Consider the following 21,525-nt stretch of genomic DNA (forward strand, 5'->3'; position numbering starts at 1 on the left):
ATTTACTATGGTAGGTTTCTATTTTCGGAAACCTACCCCGCGATTCTCTCTCTCTCTCTCTCTCTTCCCCCCGACACTGTCAATTTTCATCCGACGATTTCTCCTCCGTCCAGTGACGGTTTTGGACACCACAAGTACAATTAGAAAGCTCTCACCATCCTCTTCAAGTCTGAGGTGGTTTGGTGGCTTAATTCAAGCTGTAGAAGGTGCACCAAGGAGGAGAAGAGGTCAGCGCCGTCTTTCTGCATTTTTGGTCGGAACTTGAGTTTCCGGCCACGTCCGATGGAATTTCTTGTTGGGTCTTGGAGCTCTTGGAACGCACATCAATCCCTCTAAACCTATTGTTCCAATTTGAGGTGTGGAGGACTAATCGAAGAATTGAAGATCTAGGGTTTCAAATTGCCCCTTTCGCTTTCGAGGTAAATTCTGGTCTTTGTACTTTAAATTGGATTTTGTGGCAGTAGTGAATGTTGTTTGAGATGATGAGAGGAAGAATTTGGCATAGGTGTTGATAACCGGTTCGAGGGTTGGCCTTCTGTTGGCGGTGCGTGGGACCGATTCCGGAGTTCTGTTTTAGCTAGTTGGGTTGGTTGTAGTGTATAGAACGTGTGGTTATGATTTTGGTAGAAATCAGAGGAAGTTTGTTATCGATCATGAATTTCCAAAGTTTGGAATTTCAGATGTCGATTTTTGGGAATCCGACCGTTGGATTTCCCTCGTTTATGCTATGGAATACTTAAATCGATGAATCGATATTAGTGGTGAAGTTTGGGTTGAATCCGAGGAAGATTGGAGGATTTAGTACTTGGAGGCGTTGTTTAGAATTTAGTTTCTGGTTAACGTAAAATGAAATTCCGGTCTTTGGTTAGTTATTTATGAGTGCTACTCCGTACAGAACATGAGGAAGGCCCACACGAGGAGAGTTCGGATCGACGGCAGGCTTAGCCGTATACTGTGAGTGAACTTTTGTTTTGAAAGTAAATATGCATGCAACCATTTTTTAAAAGTGAACACTTTTTTCATTTTATGGACATATGGGATTTATTATCGGAAGTCATTATCTAATTTCTATTATCTAAAGTGGTAGTGCATGAAAAATTCGCTGGAATTTCACTTTTTTCTCCTCTTGTCAAGATTTTCTACAAAACATCAAATTAGATTAGTCAACACTAAATTGGACTTTTAGAACAAGAATTCTCTTTACTCTTATAGCACCTTTACTTAGAATGAGAATGGAAATTAAGGGTATGATTTCGGTGTTCATGCATTTACTAACATATATAAGTATTGGAATGGGTGTGGGTCACACTTCATTGTCAAGAATCGATTTTTGAATAACTCGGAATTTAACAACCAAGATGGGGTGTGAGTTTAGGAATGAAAGCCTCAAAAATGTATTTTTTTCTACCCAAAATATCCTTATGTATATTCATCAATAACCCCAAATTACCATAACCCTAGAAATATATATACTCTCTCATTAACATTTATTTTAGTAGGGTTATTTTAGTAATTGAACTAGTTTAATTTTGATTCATGAACATTAGTAAACAACATCAATTGTAATAAGTTGCATTACTCTGATTTCATATGGTAAGGAAACAACTTAATGAAAATGAAATATTCTCATACTGATTCCTTCATTCTCTCATTCCACATGTCTCCTATTTATGATTTTTTTTTTATTTTTTTTTTCAGATAAGTAAACGTGAAGTTAAGATTTGAATCCCAAATCGAAGATCAAACGAAGTCTTAGCCCAAATACCAAACAATTTGGATCTCACATTACGATGTCGGGTATAATACTATCTCATCTGTACCAGTGTTCTATGTATATCACAATCAGACTCATGCTGACAAAGTTTGACTCTTTCTTATGCCGCCGCATACTTATAATTTAAAGCATCAACAAATAAACGAACGGTTCCATGGTCTAGCGGTTAGGACATTGGACTCTGAATCCAGTAACCCGAGTTCAAATCTCGGTGGAACCTCCTTTTTTTGGTATTAGTGACTTTCACAAATTGACAATCTACTTTTTTTTGAAACAGCCGGACAGATCAGGATCCAGGCTTTGTATGTGAGCTCCTGAGTTTAAATCCTACAGTGCGATGAAAACAGTCTCAAATTGATGTCTAACTATAAACTCATTTATGTAACTATATATGTATCCGCCTGACTAGTATACATTCCTTTAGGAAATCAGCAGGGAGACAAAAACAATGCTACCTTAAATAGCACGGATGAAATTTGCATCTATGGCTTGTAGTCCGTATAAAAATTTATGATATAGTGCTAACAATCTCAGTAGCTTTCCACTATACCCTTCAGAGACTGACACAATACAACGATATATGTTTTACACACCGCGACATATTTACGAGTGAGATGGGGATAGTACTGCAATACAAAGTGCTACTAAGAATCCAGATCCATTGGGCATGTTCCGTCGTCTACATTGGCATTCGGGTCATAAAGAGGTGAGCTGGGATCTGTGCATCCCAGTCTGAGATCAAGGTTGCAACGATCACCCTGCAATGGTATTCAATCCATTAAATTTACGGATACGGTTAACAATAGGATTATAGGGATAGATAAATAGTTGTGAATATGAAGAATTCGCTTACTCCTTCAACGGTCAAATTTCCCATGATGGTACATCTATTCACAACAATGCTCGAATCAGGAAAGATTGCTCTTTCGCAAGCACCATCTTTACTCAGCTCTTCGGCAAGTCCCTGCCATAAAATGCATCATCCAAGTACTTTTAGGAGGCCTTCCAAGTTTTGTACTTGGTAAAAAAAAAAAAAAAGGTGTCTTTTGAGTGCTTTTGCAACATATATCAGGAGTGTGTTTCAGTCTTTCACTTTTTTTTTAGAATTCTAAACACATGTGCATCTACTGTCTAATTTATGTATTTCAGAATTACTCACTATGCTAAATTTCCAAGTTTTTACTCATGATGACAGAGGTGATTCATAAATCCACTGATTTAAAATTTCAAAACTAATTCTCGTTTCCTCCTAAACAAGAACTTGGCCTTGGGCAGCATACTGTAAGGTGTAAGCAATTCGAAGCTAAAGGGGTAATAGATTGAAAATGCTGACTGACTGTCCTTTTACCTCGTTGAAGAATTCAATTGGTTTGTTTTTGAAACCCTTGGGAACTTGAAATTGTAATCTGTAAGGACCATCCCATTCATCTCCATTCGTAAATGAAAAAATTAAGTTCAGAGCTGGAGAATAATGAACAGTTGAACACTGTCAGGAAACAAAATTGTATGGCCAAGAAATGAGAGATAAATAAAATAAAACAAACACTACTAACCATGCTTCGGAATGCAAATTTGGATGGAATATATTGGGGAATCCGCTTTGCCTCGATTTTTTCTAAGCATTGCCCTTGGCTCACCACCACACATTATAGGTTGATTAAAACCTCCTGTGGAGAATACATCCAGGTCAAGGAATTGAACTGTGACTTAAAAGTTGAAAAGGCATAAGTGATCCAAACTGAACGGTGAATCGAAGAGTAGAAGAACATAAGCAATCAGAATGTTACAATACTAAATAGTATGCTGATCCATGGTAATGCTGCTTCCTATAGTAAAACATGATTAACTCTAGAATTTAGCTTTAGAAAAGAGTTTTGAAGCTCTAAAGCAAAGAGACATGAATGACGTAACTGCAATTCGCTCCTAATCACTAGTGAAATCAAGAGGAAAAAACAATGCTGTTGTAGAAAGAAAACTAAAGCTAAAATGTGGGAGAACTTTCGAAGCTCCAAAGCCCAAAATGCAGCACAAGGAGCCAAGACAGACTCCAAATCCATTTCAGCATTGTTACGAATCCCTCGTGGCTCATAATCATAAGTGAGATCAAGAGGAAGCAACTGTGCTGTTGAAAAGAAGAAAAAAAAAAAAGGAACTGAAATGTGGGAGAACTTTCGAAGCTCCAGGGCCCAAAATGCAGCACAAGGAGCCAAGACAGACTCCAAATATTTGAGCATTGTACTAATCCCTCAAGGCTTATTAACATAAGTGAGGCAAAGAGAAAACAACAATGCTGTTAAACAGGAACTTAAGAAGAAGATATTATTGAAACAAAAAAAAAAAAAAAAACAACAACAACAACAAGTCGTTAGCCTTTAGTACTCTTGTAGTACAAATGAGAATAAAAAAGTAAGCTCAGGGAATAGGAAACAATGTTCATCAAGCAAACATTCTCCTTCTCATGTAGCCTGAGAAGGGGCAAGCATAAAAAGTTAACAAATAACAGGGGGAATAGGTGTGATGGGTCTTAAACACAGAACAGGAGCCTAGGGAGGAGAGGTTTTAAACACTGAATAGAGGACTACCCTTGCGCCCTTAAAAATAAGTTGTTTAGGTTATATTGGATGATCTAGAATCTGTTGCTTATCTACAGTGCCTTCTCCAGTTGCAATGCAAAGAGGAAGCAGAAAGATAACGTAAAAGAAGCTATAGACAAAAGCTTGTTTGCAACTTTGCATTTGTAAGTTGCCTCAAGTCACATGGACATGGTGTATCGAAAAATACCATTGAAGGCAACCCCGTATTCTTCATTTGGAACAAGATTCTTTGCAGCTGGATTGTAGAAAATCCTTAGCTTTTCTCCCTGTCAAAGATTGTAATTGATATTACTATCGCAAATTGACAATTAAGAAAACACAATGAGATCTGTACAACATACTTACAGCCGTAGGAGGAAGACCGTTCATGGTTTTCCAATATACAGGGGCCCTTCCAAGTTCAAACATGGCCCATGAGGGAAGTGTGAACCTGAGAAAAAGAAGTTGAATGTTCAATAACATGATCACAATTCAACTTCTCAAGCCGGAGGCAAAGAAATATTTTGTCAGAAACAGAAATCCAGTACGCCATTGTCAATAATATGTTCACTTCAATCTCAGTTGATGTTTCATTTCATTAATTCAAATTTAAAAAGAATGAAACTAATACAATTGCAGTAAGAGGAATTTGAAAACTCATACATACTCTTTGGCTTCCTCTACTGGAGTTGTTGCAACAGCTGTTGCAGCGGCACAAACTTTTCCACTGCTTTTGACAACTTTCTTCCATTTTAAAGGGCATTTGGGCAATGAAGAACCCTTAAAACTGCTACCTGCATTACATTGTAGAAGTTTATGCATTTGAGGAATGACCACACGTTTAACTACAATATGACCAGAGAAAATTATATGCAAAACATGGAATTGAAATAGAACTCAAAACCCTCAAAAAGTTTAATATTCAATGAAATCATAGAGTGGAGTTGCAGAACAAGTCAAGAATCAGAAAAGCAACCAAAAAAAGGATATCAATAAACAACACATGCTCAAGTTATCTCAACTCCAATGAATCAAGGATAATTGATGACTCAGGAAGTATCAACAAAGCCACACAGGATAGATCATGGAAGGGGAAGATAAAAAAGATAAAGGATAATGCAATCACACAATATAATCAACCTAAATAGATTTATTGTGGCATCCAAACCTAAGAAAATGGGATAAGGTTAACAGCAAATCCTTATCTCTTTTACAAATTCAAAAGTGACTTCTATAAGATAAATGATTTTCAATTGTGGCCTGCAAAACACGTATACACGCCCACTTGAAGTGATTGTTTTGACCAAGATAAACTATTATGAGTAACAAATTAACAATCGAAACATGTACACAATCTGAATCATGGAATTTGGTTTTAAAATTTCCAACAAATCACATATCACAAGTTTTTGACACGTAACCATAAAATAATTAATTTGAAGGAAAACCAATAATTTGAAGCAATAGCAGAGATTAAGGAGAACCCACCAAGTGTGTTTGAAGCTGGACTTGCTTTGCTGCTGAGAATGGACGGTGTGGTCTGAAATGGTTTAGTGGAAGAAGCAAAGATTGACCCATTTGTTGCTGCCATGAATCACACTTTAGTAGTGTGCTTTGCCAAGAACAAAGAGAGAGAGAAAACTGTATAGCTTTAGTCCTCAGTTAGGCAGAGTCTACAGTTGAGTAAATTAGAGAGATCTTTAGATGCAGATAATGACAGGGCATAAGCAATCAGAGACACAAATTTAACACAAATATCAGAGAAAGGAAAAATCTTTAGCAAGGATAAAAGATATCTGGATCATATACAGCCTCACAGTGTGAACCCAAAAACCAAAGCCCAAACCCAATCCAATCTCTCTTGTCTCTTTCTCTTCTTCTGGTGGACTTTGAACGAAATCTAAGCAATTTGACACCGCCACAAAATATCAAACCATCTACCCCACCAAAACCCCCAACCAAATTCTTCAACTTTTTGTGCTAGTATTGCATAAAACTCAATTCTGTATCAGTTAACGAACAACTACAACCCTCCTCCTCCATCATGGGGTTGATCACATCACCACCATCCAATCCCAAAACCCACCATTATTTCAATCTCCACCGCTCATTTCGCCGGCCAGGGAGCCCAATATTTGGTCTCCGGCCACTTCCTCAGAGCTCCAAGGTCCTCAACTTTGTTCATTGCAGTTCAAAACAATCAGAACCCAATAAATGTTTATCAAGCACCAAGCTTTTCACCCATTTTCTCACCAACTCTAATAGAACGGTACCTTCCATAACCACCAATGCAGCTGTGGCAGAATCCACAGAACCAGAGCCAGAAACAGAGCCAGAGAAATATAAGAGAATTATATTATCTGATGTGATTGTGAAGAGGCCTAGATATTTGTTTAAGGGGAGAAAATGGAGCTCAAAGGATCTGGCCACAGCTGGTGTTGTGGTGGGAATGCATGTTCTGAGTCTTTTTGCGCCTTTTCAATTCAATTGGGGAGCTTTTTGGGTGGCAGTGTCACTTTATGTTGTGACCGGTCTATTTGGTATCACTCTTTCTTTTCATAGGAATCTTTCACATCGGAGTTTCAAGCTTCCCAAATGGCTTGAGTACTTGTTTGCTTATTTTGGAGCTCAAGCACTTCAGGTATGTGCAATTTCAATTTCATTGTGGGAAAGATTTGGATTTTGAAATAGCCTGTATTTATTCGGAGTTATAATGGTTTTTGAAGTGTTTGAACTTATGGGTTTGTAGGGGAGCCCAATTGATTGGGTTTGTACACATAGGTACCACCACCAGTTTTGTGATTCTGAGAAAGACCCACATAGCCCAGTTGAAGGATTCTGGTACAGTCACATGAGTTGGCTCTTTGATACTGATTCTGTGGCTGAAAGGGTATGAAATTCTCTGCCACTTTGTTCTGTGCATCAAATGTGGTACAAATACATATTCACTCAGTGTTATGTTTTCTTATGAATTATATGTTATTGTGAAATTTGCAGTGTGGGGGCCTAGATAATGTTGGGGATTTACAGAAGCAGCCCTTCTATCAGGTCCTAAAGGCAACTTACATTGCTCACCCAATTGCTCTTGGTGTTCTACTATATGCGATGGGAGGGTTCCCTTTCATTGTTTGGGGAATGGTAAGTGTGATGGCCTTTTAGTTTTGATTTTGCTGAAGGGACTTCTGTGTCATATAACAGTTTTTAAACAATAATGTGTTGCAAAATTACTATTGCAGGGTGTGAGGATTATTTGGGTGTACCACATTACTTGGCTGGTAAATTCAGCTTGCCATGTTTGGGGAGAGAAAGCATGGAAAACTGGTGATTTGTCTAGGAACAATTGGTATTGCTTCTACTATATCTCTACACCTTTGCTATATGTACATTTTTTACAACAACAAAAGGTTTCTTTTGTCAAAGATTTTGATATGCTGTGCCCTGTGCTTGTGAATTTGAATGCCTGTTCATGTAGAATCTAAAATTAAATGTACCGTTCATTCATGATAACTGGCAACATAGCATGCGAGCTGTTATCGACAAGAATATTATTGGGCTGAATTAACTAGTATCAGATAGGTGATGCTAACAAATTTCATTTTGTTCAGGTGGGTGGCATTACTAGCATTTGGAGAGGGATGGCATAATAATCACCACGCTTTTGAGTACTCAGCTAGACATGGTCTGGATTGGTGGCAGCTTGACATGACTTGGTATGTTGTGAGATTGCTCCAAGCTATTGGATTGGCCACCGATGTGAAGGTACCAACAGAGGTACAGAAACAAAGGATGGCTTTGTGAACTAAAGGAACCAAGCTAAGCTTGAATATCATTCAAAAAGCATGCCTCCCATTTAAGACGCATGCTTCACAATTCATATTTCGGTTACACAAGGCAACTGAACCTGAGGTTGATATCCATCTGAAAGTTTCGTGTAAAACATGATTTGAGTGTTGACTGATGCGTGTAGGTAAAGTGACTCGGTGTATGAGGTATAGTACACACACAAAATAGCAGTTTCTTGTTTTTTATGAGGAATTTAATATTTGTCACTTACGTGACGTGATTGTAGTGTTCGCACACTTGTTATGATAAATTATAATCAGCACATACAATAATCAACATATAAATTATAGGGGCTGTGACCACTTATTCATAATTGGACCATAATTTCCCCAATCACTCTACCTTCAACTGTTTGTGCCCACTTATGGACTTTCCCAATTCAACAGTGTCATTACTCATCTAGGCTTCGAAAAAAATGATATTACGGTAGTGCCACTACACTAAAAGCACACGACTCGTCAGTTACCACTCTCTCAGAGACGTCAAACTAATTCAAAACTATTTGTCCCTCCATATCTCTCTCTCTCTCTCTCTCTCTCTCTCTCTTGCTCGCTCGCTCTCTCTGTCACACAGACCTGAGTACTCACCGTTGAACGGCGACTACGCTTCCAGGTCCTGCAACGGTTCTCCCTTTTTCCGGCTTCGGAGACATCGAAACAGATAAAAATTCAATTTCTAACTTCGTCTTTCAGAATTTCATGTTTTCTGCGGAATCTATTACATAAATCAATGTAAAATTGTTAAAAGCTTAATTTTGGTTCATGTTTTGTGAAACCGACTTTGGATGAGCGGTAATCTGTGAAATCTAGGGTTTCTGGATAATACTTGCGAAATAGAGTTATGAAAGTTGGTTTTTGAATATAAAGTGTAAATGGAGTGAAAATGCAGACTGATTGAAAGCCTATTGTGGAGTCCTACCCATAAAAGATATAACATTATTGCCTCCTAGTAGACTTTGTATTGGGGGCCAAAATCTATTCTCTGTTCTACAATGTGAGTAATCTGATATTGCAATGTAAACGTGGTGTTTTTTGTTGGTCTACTGGGGGGCAGTAGACACATTATTGGCACCCAGTAGACTTTGAAATGGGGGACAATGATCACTACAATGTGGTGTTTTGATAAGTTACCTGTTGTTTTCTGTGTAATAAAGTCCAATACTCTGTGAATCCTACAAAATGATGCATTTTTTGTGGTCTATTGGGGGGCAGTAGAGACATTATTGCCACCCCATAATGAGTTTTTTAGTTGTCAGTAATGTTTTCTTTTATTGCCACCCATAAAATATATAACATTATTGCCTCCTAGTAGACTTTGTATTGGGGGCCAAAATCTATTCTCTGTTCTACAATGTGAGTAATCTGATATTGCAATGTAAACGTGGTGCTTTTTGTTGGTCTACTGGGGGGCAGTAGACACATTATTGGCCCCCAGTAGACTTTGAAATGGGGGACAATGATCACTACAATGTGGTGTTTTGATAAGTTACCTGTTGTTTTCTGTGTAATAAAGTCCAATACTCTGTGAATCCTACAAAATGGTGTTTTTTTGGTGGTCTATTGGGGGGCAGTAGAGACATTATTGCCACCCCATAATGAGTTTTTTAGTTGTCAGTAATGTTTTCTTTTATTGCCACCCATAAAATATATAACATTATTGCCTCCTAGTAGACTTTGTATTGGGGGCCAAAATCTATACTCTGTTCTACAATGTGAGTAATCTGATATTGCAATGTAAACGTGGTGTTTTTTGTTGGTCTACTGGGGGGCAGTAGACACATTATTGGCCCCCAGTAGACTTTGAAATGGGGGACAATGATCACTATAATGTGGTGTCCCCATTTTGTTGAAGGCTTCCAATTCTAGAACAGAGAATACTTGTTGTTTTCTGTGTAATAAAGTCCAATACTCTGTGAATCCTACAAAATGGTGCATTTTTGGTGATCTATTGGGGGGCAGTAGAGTCATTATTGCCACCCCATAATGAGTTTTTTAGTTGTCAGTAATGTTTTCTTTTTTATTATAAGTTGATCATTTTGGTTTTGCTTGCGCGCAGAATGGCTACACCAAAGTTCAACCTATTCAATGACTCCGAAGAAGATGTCCGGAGTTCAGAGAGTTCCGACCAAGGTACAGAGTCAACATTTGACCAGCCTCTGCAACAAAAATTACACCAAATAAGAAAGAGGAAGCGACAAGAGGAAGAGGCAATTTCCTATGAAGAATCTGCTGATGAGGACGTCAATGAAGATTCAAAACAATCGATTGAAGAAGAATCAGAATCAAAAGGCGAACAGACAACGAAGAGGTTTGTAATCAAAACAAGACAACAGCCGAAAAGGAAAACAGTTCAAGAGGAAGAGGATTCAGAAGAAGAAGAAGAAACAAAGAAGAGGAGAAATGTTAAATTGAAGATGAGTCAAGCCAAGAAGCCAAGGAAAGGGGAAAATAAGAAGGATGTTCAGAAGAAAGAGGTCCAAAAAGCAAAGATTGAGTGGAAGCAGCAGAAGTGCACGCTCAATTCCTTCTGGAGAGTGGTAGATGCACACAAGGAGAGAATACCAGAAGAAACGAAGGAAATATTGAGGAGCACAGATTTTGGTGAAATGATAGAACCATTCTGGCAAGACAAGATAACCGAGATCCAGCTCCACAAGCATGAAGCGGACCTGGATATAATTATGAGGCACTTCGACCGCACAGACAACAAGTGGAAGTTTGGGGATATTGTTATGGAAATAACGGAGGAGGATGTCACAGCTTTATTTCACCTTCCGGCTGAAGGAGAAGTGTTCAATGTGAACAGGAGGGTGGTGAGGGATGAGATGGTAGTCTCCCCAATATTTGGCAGCCCTTTGAAGAAGCAAGCTATCCTGAGAACTCAAGTAGAATCGAAGCTGACAGCTAAGTTAACGAAGCCGGCAAAACAGAAAGACGCCCGTAAGATAGCCGTGCTGATGATAACCTATCTCTTCAGCACATTCTTCTTCAGCAGAACCGGAGCTCAGATCACATGGGATATGGTCGCCGTATGTGAACGAATTGGGACCATAAACATGTACAATTGGCCAAGGCTTATTCTGGACTTCCTCATGGAAGGGCTCCAAAAGTATAGGAAAAACAGTCCAGCTACAATGAATGGATGTCTTCTTCTCATCTACTACTGGTTTCTTGAGAAGACCAAGGCAAAGACCTGGATACCTGGAAAGCAGCATGAAACTCCAAGATTCATCTGATGGTCGATAAAGGAAATATTTAACCTGGAGCAGCTGTACAGCAATGAGAACCTTTCCGTGGTAAGCAAAACATGATAACTTTACATGCATTTACATATCTCATTATTACATCGATCTGACATTTTGACTGTAACAGGATCTAATAAAAGCTGGACCGTGGTCTGCGAATATAGGACTGGAAGACCTCGACTTGGGTGATGAGGTGCAGGACACACCAAGCTTTGACAATTGGGTTAGTAACTTAACCGAGCTTGTCTACTACCAGTTATTTGGGGGCAATAGAAACATTATTGGCCCCCAATAATGTTTTTCACTAGTTCTGTTATAACTTAAATTAGGCCTTTGATGTGAAATTGGCTTGTAAATCTATGTAGTGGGTGCTTCTATGGTGATCTACTGGGGGCTAATAATATTATTGTTGACCCCCAGTGAACACATTATTGGGGATCAATTACTTACAGGTTTTGGTTGTATTATTTGCAGGTGCCACAGGCAAGCCAAGTAGAACAGCAACAAAATGAAAGGCTAACCGAGAATATCAAAGAACTGATCAGTGAGATGGAGGCAGTCATTGGTGAGACAAAGCCCGCGAAGGAAGTGGAGGCAAAGCTAGGAAGGCTTGCCAAAGCAAATGATGAACTGAATGCGCAGAACAGAGAATTATGGGCCAAGCTAAAGGTTGCCGATGAGAGGATTAAAGATCTGGAGAAAGAAAAGAGGGCCAAAAATAACCTCATCAGGGCTTTGTACATCAGGCTTGGAAATGAAAAGGGAGATGTCCCCCCACCACAAAGACAGCTTCAGATAGTTCCTTTTTTTTTTTCGCCCAAAGTGCCCCACCAAGATGAAGTTGAGGATGGAAATCCAAACTTTGGACCAAGCGTGGGGGAGGAAACACATTATGCAGCCAGTGTGGGGCATTCAACAGAGACGGTGACCTCAAATGCGTTTCCTCTCTCAATGGAACTACCTGAACAACAAGAAGAAAGCCGAGAACAACCGGAACAAACAGAAGGTGGGAATCAAGAAGAGGAAGAACAACTCGATAACATAATAAGGATGATTGCTGAGAAAGAAGTGATGGCAGTTGTAGGAAAGGAAAAAAGGAAAGAAGGTGCCCAAATCGAACAGCAAAAACAGAAGAAAACTGCGGAGATACATTCAATAGAGAAGAATGTGAAAACATATAGGAGGGGTGCCAAGAAGGCCAGAGAAGAGGAATGGGAGTACAACACTCCCAAAGAAGCAAAAATGAGGAAGTGAGATGCACCTAAGAAAGCTGGAATCATGCCGCAGGCCCAGAGAAAAATGGAGAACAAGATCAAGATCAAGGGTGTCAACTGCGATAAGCCAACATGGAAAACACTGGACCCAGCAGTGGCAAGGCACTATCGAGACTTCTTCAACGTTGCTGTGAAAGACACGTAAGTACACAGCCTGGTTTATTATGGTACAACAATTCAATTTCTGTATTTCATACTGATTACATCTGCATTGGAATCAAATGTTTCTGTTTGAACAGAACCGAGTACTGGATCAGCAGTGATCTTCTACGCCGGATCACCAAGCACGACCTCAGATTAATCATCCAAGAGGGGGATATCGAAACTGATGTAAGTCTTTCAATGAAAGGCTCCATTTAATGAATTATTGGGTCCCATTAGAAAGATTAATGCCCCCCCAGTAATATGTGTATTTCATGCAATTTACTTTTATCTTGTTCAATTATACTGTTATGATGGAAAATCCAATGACCCAATTGCAGGTGATCAGCGTTTATATTGACTTGTTGAAGTTTGATGCCGCAAAGCAAAATGCGCAAGTGGGATTTCTCACTGTAGACGGAGGGGTAAGTAACCTAAACCAAACACATTGAGTTTTGTGTTTATTGGAGAGCAGTAGTGTGTAAAAGGCTGAATTATGGAAGACTTTTGGTTGGTCTACTTGGGGGCAGTAGATAGATTATTGCCCCCCAAATAATGTCATTTTGCGTTGAAATTATGTGTTTTAAAGCTGTTCTGTTTATTTGTGTTTATTGAATGAAAATCAAGTGTTCTATGTCGGTCTATTGGGGGCCAGTAGGCATATTATTGCCCCCCAGTAATGTGTTTTTTTGGCGTCAGTAATGGATTATTACCCAACAGTTTTTAGTTTTAACTTGGTTATGTTGTGTATACAGTACTATGCTATAAAGTATGAACAGACCAAAGAAAAAGATGAGGATACTAGACCTTTTGAGTGTGGTGTCGAGACAATGATTTATGAACCCCTGTGGTCAATCTTCCGTTTCAAAAAAGTGCTAGTACCAATTCACCATAGTACAACCATGCACTACACCTTGCTGGTAATCGACAATGAAAAAAGGAGCTTCAGTCATATGAATTCATTGAGGCCACCAATCGATGAATTCACCAATGAGGAGAAGTACCACCTGAATGCAGCAAGAGTGGTATGTAATCATTCCACAAATGCTTGTTTATGTTTTCCATACTGTTTAGCATGCTTTTGTTGAACTAAAATTTTATATCTGCCAAAAAACAAGTAAAGCACATCAAGAAGTTCATACATGCTATGAACTTGACTAAGATGAGAATACCGGGTGAAAGCCAAGATCCAGATGTCACTCGAGAAAAATGCAAAGGCGAAGATGACAAGGAAAACCTAATTATTGTTGAAGAAGCAATGACTGAGGAGGAAAAACAAACCAGGAACTGGATCTTGCAGAATAACGTTGTGGAGACAGACTATGAACTCTATGAAGACTTTGACTGCCCGCAACAGAAACCATCATCGTAAGTACATTAAACCAAACTATTTGGCGTTGTAGTCGCGAAACATGTTGTTTCTGACTACATTCCTAAATGCTGCAAAACAATCTCTCTGTTTATTGCCCCCCAAAAAAGTTAACATAAATTCTTTTTACTTCTTTGCAGTGGTGATTGCGGGCCGTTTACGCTCCATTTCATGGATAGCATAGTAAATGGCGTAGAACCAACCAAGGAAGGCGGGGACAACATGAGGAAAAGATTGCTTGAGAGGTTCATGCACCTTCTATTGGGCAGAAAGTGAGGAGCGAAATTAGAGATAACATATGTAGAAATTTATTTTTAGTATTCGAAGAGTAGGGATTGTAAAGTTCTAGTACTAGCCTTATTTTCAAACTATGGTGAAATGAACTGCAGTATTGGATGATATAATATACTCTTGCTGACTTCAATTAGTAGCAGGTCCTTTACACAAATTATGGTAACATTACATGCAGTATCCGATTCATGCTCCAAAATAGACATGTTTATTGCCCCCCAATAATCTTCGTACTATTGGTCAGAATAGTATTGGGCCCCACTAATATTTATGAAGATGGTCAGAAGTATCTCAGTTGGTATTTAAATTTGGCAACAGTTGAGAAGGAGTTCAAATCACTATGAGTCCTTGAATAGATGACATTACTGGGGGGCAATAATCAGATTATTGCCCCCCCCCCCCCCCCCAGAAACCACCTTTAAGCAATAATTGCAACTCAACCCTGTTCGAAATTTAACTTCAACTATCTAAAAGTAACTGTAATAAACCCAAAAGTAAAAATCTGTCATCTGAAAAGAATAATGATTGTTTGAGCCTGAATATAAACAATTACTGGCCCCCAATAAACCCATTACTGGCCCCCAATAGAAAAAAGATTAACCTATCAACCCTTTACGTAAACATATACTACTGCTGAACGAGAGGTTCAGTGCAGCTCAACTTGTTATGAGTGCCCATTTTGCCACAACGGCCGCACATGATCTGCTTCTTTTCAACCTCTCCAACAGACTTGAACCACTTCACCCTAGGCCTCCCAGGTGGCCTCTTCGCAAGGGGAGCTAATATACAGTCAGTAGCAGATTCAAAAGAAGACATATCAACATTGGTTATCAGCCGGATAGGAAAACTGTAGCTCTTCTTGAACATAGCAACACAAAAGTACTTATCAATATAATCATAGACATTTTCAGAGGCAGCTTGTATTGCAGCAAGGCAGTGAGGACAAGGAAAACAATTGATCTGCCATTTCACACATGAACATGAATGCTCGGAAATGTTAACTACATAAGAAAAGTCAGATCGAACCTCATAAACTCCAGGACTAGAATAATGGACACTGAAACGACGAGATTTCTCCATCTGCACCTTCAACCTTTCCTCCATTTTGGGAGTTAGTTCTGTGGTCCAACGTTGTGCCTCATCCCTCATCCCTCCTCTCACCCATCAGCCCCATTTGTTTTATTCTGGTCTGATCCAACATACAATATACCGGCATCAAACGCTCAATTGCAATCCAAGAGTTAAATGATTCAACAATCCCATTAGCCATAATTCCATATCGGCAGCTAGTATAAAATGCACGGCACCAATTTTGCACAGGGATTTCAGCAAGAAAAGGGTCAATAATATCGGCACCACCAACTTCTCTAAGCAACTGCAAATTGAAACAGTATTCCTTCTTAATAGAGGAATATGCAACCTTAAAAAACTTCTGCTTAACATCTTCTATCAAGACAGAATCACCTTTACCCTTATATTTACCGGCAAGGTTCGCCACCAAATGCTTGTAACAAAACAAATGAGGATGACCAGCAAATACCTTATCGAAAGCACTCAACAATCCAATACCCAGATCACTAATAAATGTGATGACTCTTCCTTGAGGTTCAAGCAAACTTTTCAAATTGTTGAAAAAGAATGTCCAATTTGCATCTGTCTCAGAATCACAGAAACATATGGCTAGAGGGTAGAAACCTACATAAACCAGAGCACAAAAAAATCAGTCTATTGGGGGCCAATAATGTTCTTATTGCAGGATAGTAAACTATTGCAGCGTGCCACTACACAGAAAAAATGATATCAATAACATTAAAAAAAAAACTAAAACAAGAAATATTAAACACACAGATGAAGAAACTAAATCAAAAGCCAAAATTACTGGGGGCCAATAATAAAATTATGGGGGGGGGGGGCAATAAAGTATACAGCTACCTTGATTTCCATTCCTTCCAGTTGCAGAAAGAATCTGACCCTTGTACATGCTTTTACCAAACGTTCCATCAACATACAACATAGGCAAACAGAATTGGAAGCCTTCAACACAACCTCCGTAAGCCACGAAAAGCCGCTGAAAACGATTAGTAGATGGGTCAACTTCCAACACAAAAGAAGAGCCCGGGTTACTCTGCAAAATAGCTTCCTTATACCAAGATAACTTGCTGAATGAATCTGCATCGGAACCATAAATCGCTTCCTTAGCGCTATGCTTTGCTTTCAAGGCAACCTTGTAGGAAATATCAAACTCATATGTTGACTTGAACTTACTCATAATCTCCATTGGCTTCAATGAAAGATTATAGCTAACATCAGCAGCAATGCAAGTCTTGACAACCTTGGATCCCAAAAGCTTGTGCTTTTGAGTCCTAACTACACCCTTGCAAGTGTGAATATTATTCAACTCTGTTATATAAAGGCAACCATTGGCAGATGATGACAGAGCGCGAAGATGCCAATCACAACCTTTGGTTCCAACATTTGAACAGACTGCATGAATACGGTCCAAATCATTTCTCAAAAATACAAACTCGAAACCAACTGCAATTGCATGCATACTTCCTGAGCTTCTCACAGAGCTCAGCTGCACCATGAAACTTCTCCCCAACATGATGAATATAAGAACTCCACTCATCAGACAAATACGTCTTGTGAACTTCAGTCCTAAAGGCCTCCCCCAAATAATCGTCTTCATCAATAACTGCCGAACAACTATCCACTGAACAAGTTCTGCTGCAGCTTCCACCAATCTTTAAAACAAAAATCTCAACACAATCTAACTTATGTATTCTAGCAGCGCAGAAGAGCATTTGGAAATCACGATCGTTACGAAGAAAACAAACTTCACAACCAGGAACTGAATACTGAAGCTCAATAACATCACTTGGCAAAAACTGGAATGTACGGAAAATGTCTTCATACAAGTCAAAATAGCTCATATATTGATTCAAAGGAATCATATAACCTAGCCTTTGCCAGAGTAAATGCACCTTGCAACCAAAGGATCAGCGATAATCCTGGGGGAAAAAAAGGAGAACGAATCTATTATTGCCCCCCAATAAAAAGATTATTGCCACCCAATAACGTAATCAAAACTACCTAAACAAATCATAATCAGTATCAAATTGCTTTTAAAATAACAAAAAAAAAACTAGAATACAATTACAACAACATACTAACACATAATACATATTACTGCCCCCCAATACAGACATTACTGGGGCCCAATAATATAGTCAAACAACAAAAACACTGTGGAAAATGTAACAAATCGCAATTCAAACAAATAAAAAGATCATTACACAACAATTAGATAGGCTAACTACCGATTAAAACACATTATTGCTCCCCAATGGAATGATTATTGCCCCCCAATAATATAATCAGAATGACAAAAACACTACAGAACCAACTCAAAACCAACATGAAGCATGAATTCACCAAAAAAAGCACAAAGTTAACACAGAAATTCAAAACTAACACAATGCACTCAAGAAGACCTGGAAATTTGAAATCAGAACTGCAAAAACAATTCAAAACCAGTACAAACATTACACAAAGCTCAGATTCAGCAAAATCAGTACGAAGTTAACACAACAATTCGTACACAAAAAGACCTAAAATCAAACAGATTAAATCGAGCTAAAATCAAACAGTAAAAGATCGATGCGGAAAATAAACAAACAGCAATGGAGGAACACGAGGATATCCATCTCGCTCCATGTGAAAATCGCAGCAGATCTTCTCTCTCTAGGAATCGCAGGTCTTCTGTCACTAGCTCTAACTACAAAACGCAGAACTTCACACACTGAAATAGCCGCAGAGCTTCACACACAGAAATCGCATGGCTCCTCTGTCCTATCTCTAGAAATCGCATAGCTCCTCTCTCTCTCTCTCTCTCTCAAATGGCAGAGCTCCACTCTCAACAACCAGGGAGCTTCTCTCTCTACAAATGCAGCCGATCCTCTCTCTCTCTAAAATCGGAGAGCTTCTCTCCCTAAATCCCGTTTCTGTTACAATTTGAAAGCGTTGCAGTTATGAAAGGGCAAAACGGTCAGAAAAAATGGATAAAATAGGAACGTTTTGAAACTATTGGGTAATTGGGGTTTTAAAATGAAAACTGTTGTTTAAGTGGACAATTTTTAAGCTAAAATTGGGTAAATGATCATTTCCCCTAAATTATATTCAACTAAAATTTGATGCAACAGCTAAAATAAAATAAAAGTTGTTTTTTTTTTTTTTAGGAGTAAAATAAAAGTGGTTAGATATGTATGTACTCGAACCAAGTGATTTTTTTTTTTTTTTAAACTGTCTCGAGCAATGAGTTCAATCTCTACTATATAGCATTCTGATGAAGTGTATTCTAAGTTAGGTACAGTAGGTAATGTGTTGCTCCATATTATTACATTTTAGGGTTATAAAGGGTTTAGGAATCCACTTACAAAAAACATAAAAAGAATTAGGAATCTTAGTACAAACATTTGGAACTTCAAAGCTCAAAGTGTAAAAAGTTTTTGTAACCAAAAAAAAAAAAAAAGTGTAAAAAGTTTTGGTAGTAAGACAAAAAAGAAGAATGTGTGTCTTGAAGGTATAAAATTAAGGTAAAGTAAGGGCCATGGAAAGTAAGCATGGGAGCACAAGAAGCATGCATATGAAGTAAATGTTATTACATATGATATGGTTTAAGATGAATGTTTTCTTGAGTTGATTAGAAATAATCAGATATAAAAAAGTGCTTCCTATAAAGAACTATTTTTGGTCCCTCACCCAATACTCAGCTTACGTCAATACAAAAGCATGCTTTCTTCCTTTTCATGTTCGTCTATTAATAATCCAATTAAACAAACATAACATACTCTTGGGATTTAGGCCTTGCATTGTTAAAGTGATCAATAATTTTGGCATGCTAGTTAGCAGTACAGAGGGTGTGTTCTATTTAATCAGTTTTGTGTCATCGATCTCAAGAGTAAGGTTTTAAATAGTGACGAAAAAAGAAGGTATAGTTTTAAAGCCAATAAACATTTATAGGTGATCTCATTACTAACCTTTTAAAAAAAAAAAAAAAAAAAAAAAAAAGGTTTGACTCCTGCCTCCATGGTGACTCAAACCCATGACTTCGTACATAGGTAGTGGGTGCTCTAACCACTGAGCTAACACTTTTTTTATAGGTGATCTCATTACTAACCTTGTTCAATACTAATAGAATAAAATAAAATAACAATTCATTTACATTGCTCAAAAAAGTATAGTGTTGGGTGAAAGTAGCAAATAAGTTATACAGATACCAGTCCAATAATACCGATATTCCTCTCACTTTAACCACATGGAGTTTAAAAAAAAAAAAAAAAAAAGTCTTGACATTAATGTATGTGGTACCATTCTTTATAATTCAAAGATGATTCTTTATTTAACTGATGTGAGATTTCAAAAGACTCTAATTTAAGTCACTTTTCCAACATTATTACATAAAGACTCCTCATCTAAGTCTACGAGCCTCATCCAACCCGAAAGTAAGAAAATGTTCATGTATCAATCAAGGAGTGGGTTTGTTTGGCCAATACAATATCCAAAAATCATTATATGCTAGACCAGAGGTCGATCTGTTTAAACCAAATTATGCATTTCATGCGAGCAATCCGAGGTTCATTAACCTGCCCCACATAAAAAATTAGAAGTATATAGAGCTAAGAGCTAGCCAAAACCCATTATCTATATGATCCCAAAAAAAAAAAAAAACCATTATCTTAGGATGGTACGTTTGTGCGTGCAGCAGCTCTGTGCAGAAAGTTAAAAATTTTACACGATCATTTCGAGAGTTTTTTTCGAGAGTTACACATCAATGGAACATAATATATATAATTAAAGTTTCTTAATTATGAATTTTGGTTTGACAATTATCATTGATTGGATAACACCCTTTTGTTAAAGTTTATAGGTTGTCTTTTGAACGAATTTGAGCATCAGATTTTGATCTCTACTTAAAAAAAGAAGAAAGCCACAAACAGGCACACAAAGAGGAAGTCCCACCGATTTAGCCCGGGCAAAATTAGAGTAGTTTAGGAATGTTTTCAAGTTTTTTAAGGAGAAACGAAAACACTTTATTAAATAAGACTCAAGTATAGACAGTAATAACCATTACTAGGAGCCAGCCACGAACTAGAATCAAACCCCTAATTAGTAACAAACTCCAACATCAAGAGCCTCACATATACAGAACTATAGTGGGTATGCTAAGCCGACTACAGCCATACTAAAAAGCACGCCCACGCCATTTTCCACATATGAAAAACTAAAAAACAAAGAAGGAAAACCTACATCCAGTGTGCTAGATTTAGCCTATCACCTCCAAGCCCAACAACAAAGAGGAAATGAAAAAAAAATAAAAGGACATCGGGCTCCAACTCCCAATTCCAACCCAAAAAATAAAAACTTGTTGTAGAGAAACTGAAATTGAGAGGAATTTGCTGTGTATTCTCATTGATAATAGGGGCCTTTTTATATAGAGGATTACAATGCATAGAATCTCAATCATACAAGGAAAGGAATTCTACATTGATTAGGATTCTAGATCCTTCTAATTAAATCCTATTACCACTAGGTCAAGTAACCTAGAGTTTGGCCAAACCAAGGTTCGAAAAATCGCTAGGCGCTAGTCGGGCAGTGGCCAGACGACTAGCGCCCAGACGCCTAGTCGGGTGCCTAGGCGACGCCTAGGCGGTTTTTAATTTTTTTAATTTTAATTGATTTTTATACCATATAAACATATTATAGACTTAAAAAGAATATATAATAATTTATAAATAAAAATAATATTAATTTTCTATAAGATAATTTCATGCATGTCGAACACATGGCTTGATTTTTTTTTTTAGTGAACACATGGCCTGATGAAGTGATGAGTGATGATTCCCTATTCAAACACCAAGTGACAAACCCAACAGATATGAGATAACCCAGAGTCTTCCAAAACGGATCTTCCCCAATCTTCCGAACTCTTCAAAACCAATTCACACCTTCAATTT

At 38.1% G+C, this 21,525-nt stretch overlaps 4 protein-coding genes and 1 non-coding gene across 5 annotated transcripts; 2 read left to right on the plus strand and 3 right to left on the minus strand.

Annotated features, from left to right (window-relative positions):
* Positions 1-1,922: 1,922 nt before the first annotated feature.
* On the plus strand, positions 1,923-1,994 carry TRNAQ-CUG (transfer RNA glutamine (anticodon CUG)). The gene has a single exon. It is a non-coding gene; the product is annotated as a tRNA-Gln (tRNA).
* Positions 1,995-2,215: 221 nt separating this feature from the next.
* Positions 2,216-6,078, minus strand: LOC133725101 (protein POST-ILLUMINATION CHLOROPHYLL FLUORESCENCE INCREASE, chloroplastic). Its single transcript, XM_062152220.1, has 8 exons — positions 5,836-6,078; positions 5,015-5,141; positions 4,714-4,798; positions 4,556-4,634; positions 3,328-3,441; positions 3,123-3,235; positions 2,628-2,738; positions 2,216-2,532 (listed from the first exon to the last, which is right to left on the minus strand). The coding sequence occupies exons 1-8, from the start codon at positions 5,936-5,938 to the stop codon at positions 2,419-2,421; spliced, it is 846 nt and encodes a 281-aa protein (XP_062008204.1). The 5' UTR covers positions 5,939-6,078; the 3' UTR covers positions 2,216-2,418.
* A 157-nt stretch (positions 6,079-6,235) lies between these two features.
* Positions 6,236-8,420, plus strand: LOC133725100 (palmitoyl-monogalactosyldiacylglycerol delta-7 desaturase, chloroplastic). Its single transcript, XM_062152219.1, has 5 exons — positions 6,236-6,988; positions 7,097-7,237; positions 7,345-7,485; positions 7,584-7,690; positions 7,953-8,420. The coding sequence occupies exons 1-5, from the start codon at positions 6,392-6,394 to the stop codon at positions 8,143-8,145; spliced, it is 1,179 nt and encodes a 392-aa protein (XP_062008203.1). The 5' UTR covers positions 6,236-6,391; the 3' UTR covers positions 8,146-8,420.
* Positions 8,421-15,136: 6,716 nt separating this feature from the next.
* Positions 15,137-15,613, minus strand: LOC133729028 (uncharacterized). The gene has a single exon (XM_062156508.1). It carries the CDS (start codon positions 15,611-15,613, stop codon positions 15,137-15,139), a length of 477 nt encoding a protein of 158 aa, XP_062012492.1.
* A 34-nt stretch (positions 15,614-15,647) lies between these two features.
* Positions 15,648-17,442, minus strand: LOC133729036 (uncharacterized). The gene is made up of 3 exons (XM_062156514.1): positions 17,079-17,442; positions 16,442-16,993; positions 15,648-16,204 (listed from the first exon to the last, which is right to left on the minus strand). The coding sequence occupies exons 1-3, from the start codon at positions 17,440-17,442 to the stop codon at positions 15,648-15,650; spliced, it is 1,473 nt and encodes a 490-aa protein (XP_062012498.1).
* Between the last annotated feature and the right edge of the window lie 4,083 nt (positions 17,443-21,525).

The sequence above is a fragment of the Rosa rugosa genome, chromosome 1 (genome assembly GCF_958449725.1).
Source record: "Rosa rugosa chromosome 1, drRosRugo1.1, whole genome shotgun sequence".
NCBI classification, from domain to species: domain Eukaryota; kingdom Viridiplantae; phylum Streptophyta; class Magnoliopsida; order Rosales; family Rosaceae; genus Rosa; species Rosa rugosa.

What these genes read in the sequence shown, in the direction of transcription:
- LOC133725100 (XM_062152219.1), top strand. Translation starts at nt 6,392, where the DNA reads ATGGGGTTGATCACATCACCACCATCCAATCCCAAAACCCACCATTAT. An exon ending in TTGGAGCTCAAGCACTTCAG is followed by an intron (nt 6,989 to 7,096) that starts GTATGTGCAATT and finishes ATGGGTTTGTAG; the next exon opens with GGGAGCCCAATTGATTGGGT. An exon ending in CTGATTCTGTGGCTGAAAGG is followed by an intron (nt 7,238 to 7,344) that starts GTATGAAATTCT and finishes TGAAATTTGCAG; the next exon opens with TGTGGGGGCCTAGATAATGT.
- LOC133725101 (XM_062152220.1), bottom strand. Translation starts at nt 5,938, where the DNA reads ATGGCAGCAACAAATGGGTCAATCTTTGCTTCTTCCACTAAACCATTT. An exon ending in ACGGTCTTCCTCCTACGGCT is followed by an intron (nt 4,635 to 4,713) that starts GTAAGTATGTTG and finishes AATCTTTGACAG; the next exon opens with GGAGAAAAGCTAAGGATTTT. An exon ending in AATTTGCATTCCGAAGCATG is followed by an intron (nt 3,236 to 3,327) that starts GTTAGTAGTGTT and finishes ATTATTCTCCAG; the next exon opens with CTCTGAACTTAATTTTTTCA.
- LOC133729028 (XM_062156508.1), bottom strand. Translation starts at nt 15,613, where the DNA reads ATGGAGGAAAGGTTGAAGGTGCAGATGGAGAAATCTCGTCGTTTCAGT.
- LOC133729036 (XM_062156514.1), bottom strand. Translation starts at nt 17,442, where the DNA reads ATGAGCTATTTTGACTTGTATGAAGACATTTTCCGTACATTCCAGTTT. An exon ending in TCATGGTGCAGCTGAGCTCT is followed by an intron (nt 16,994 to 17,078) that starts GTGAGAAGCTCA and finishes GTATTCATGCAG; the next exon opens with TCTGTTCAAATGTTGGAACC. An exon ending in TGGAAGGAATGGAAATCAAG is followed by an intron (nt 16,205 to 16,441) that starts GTAGCTGTATAC and finishes TGGTTTATGTAG; the next exon opens with GTTTCTACCCTCTAGCCATA.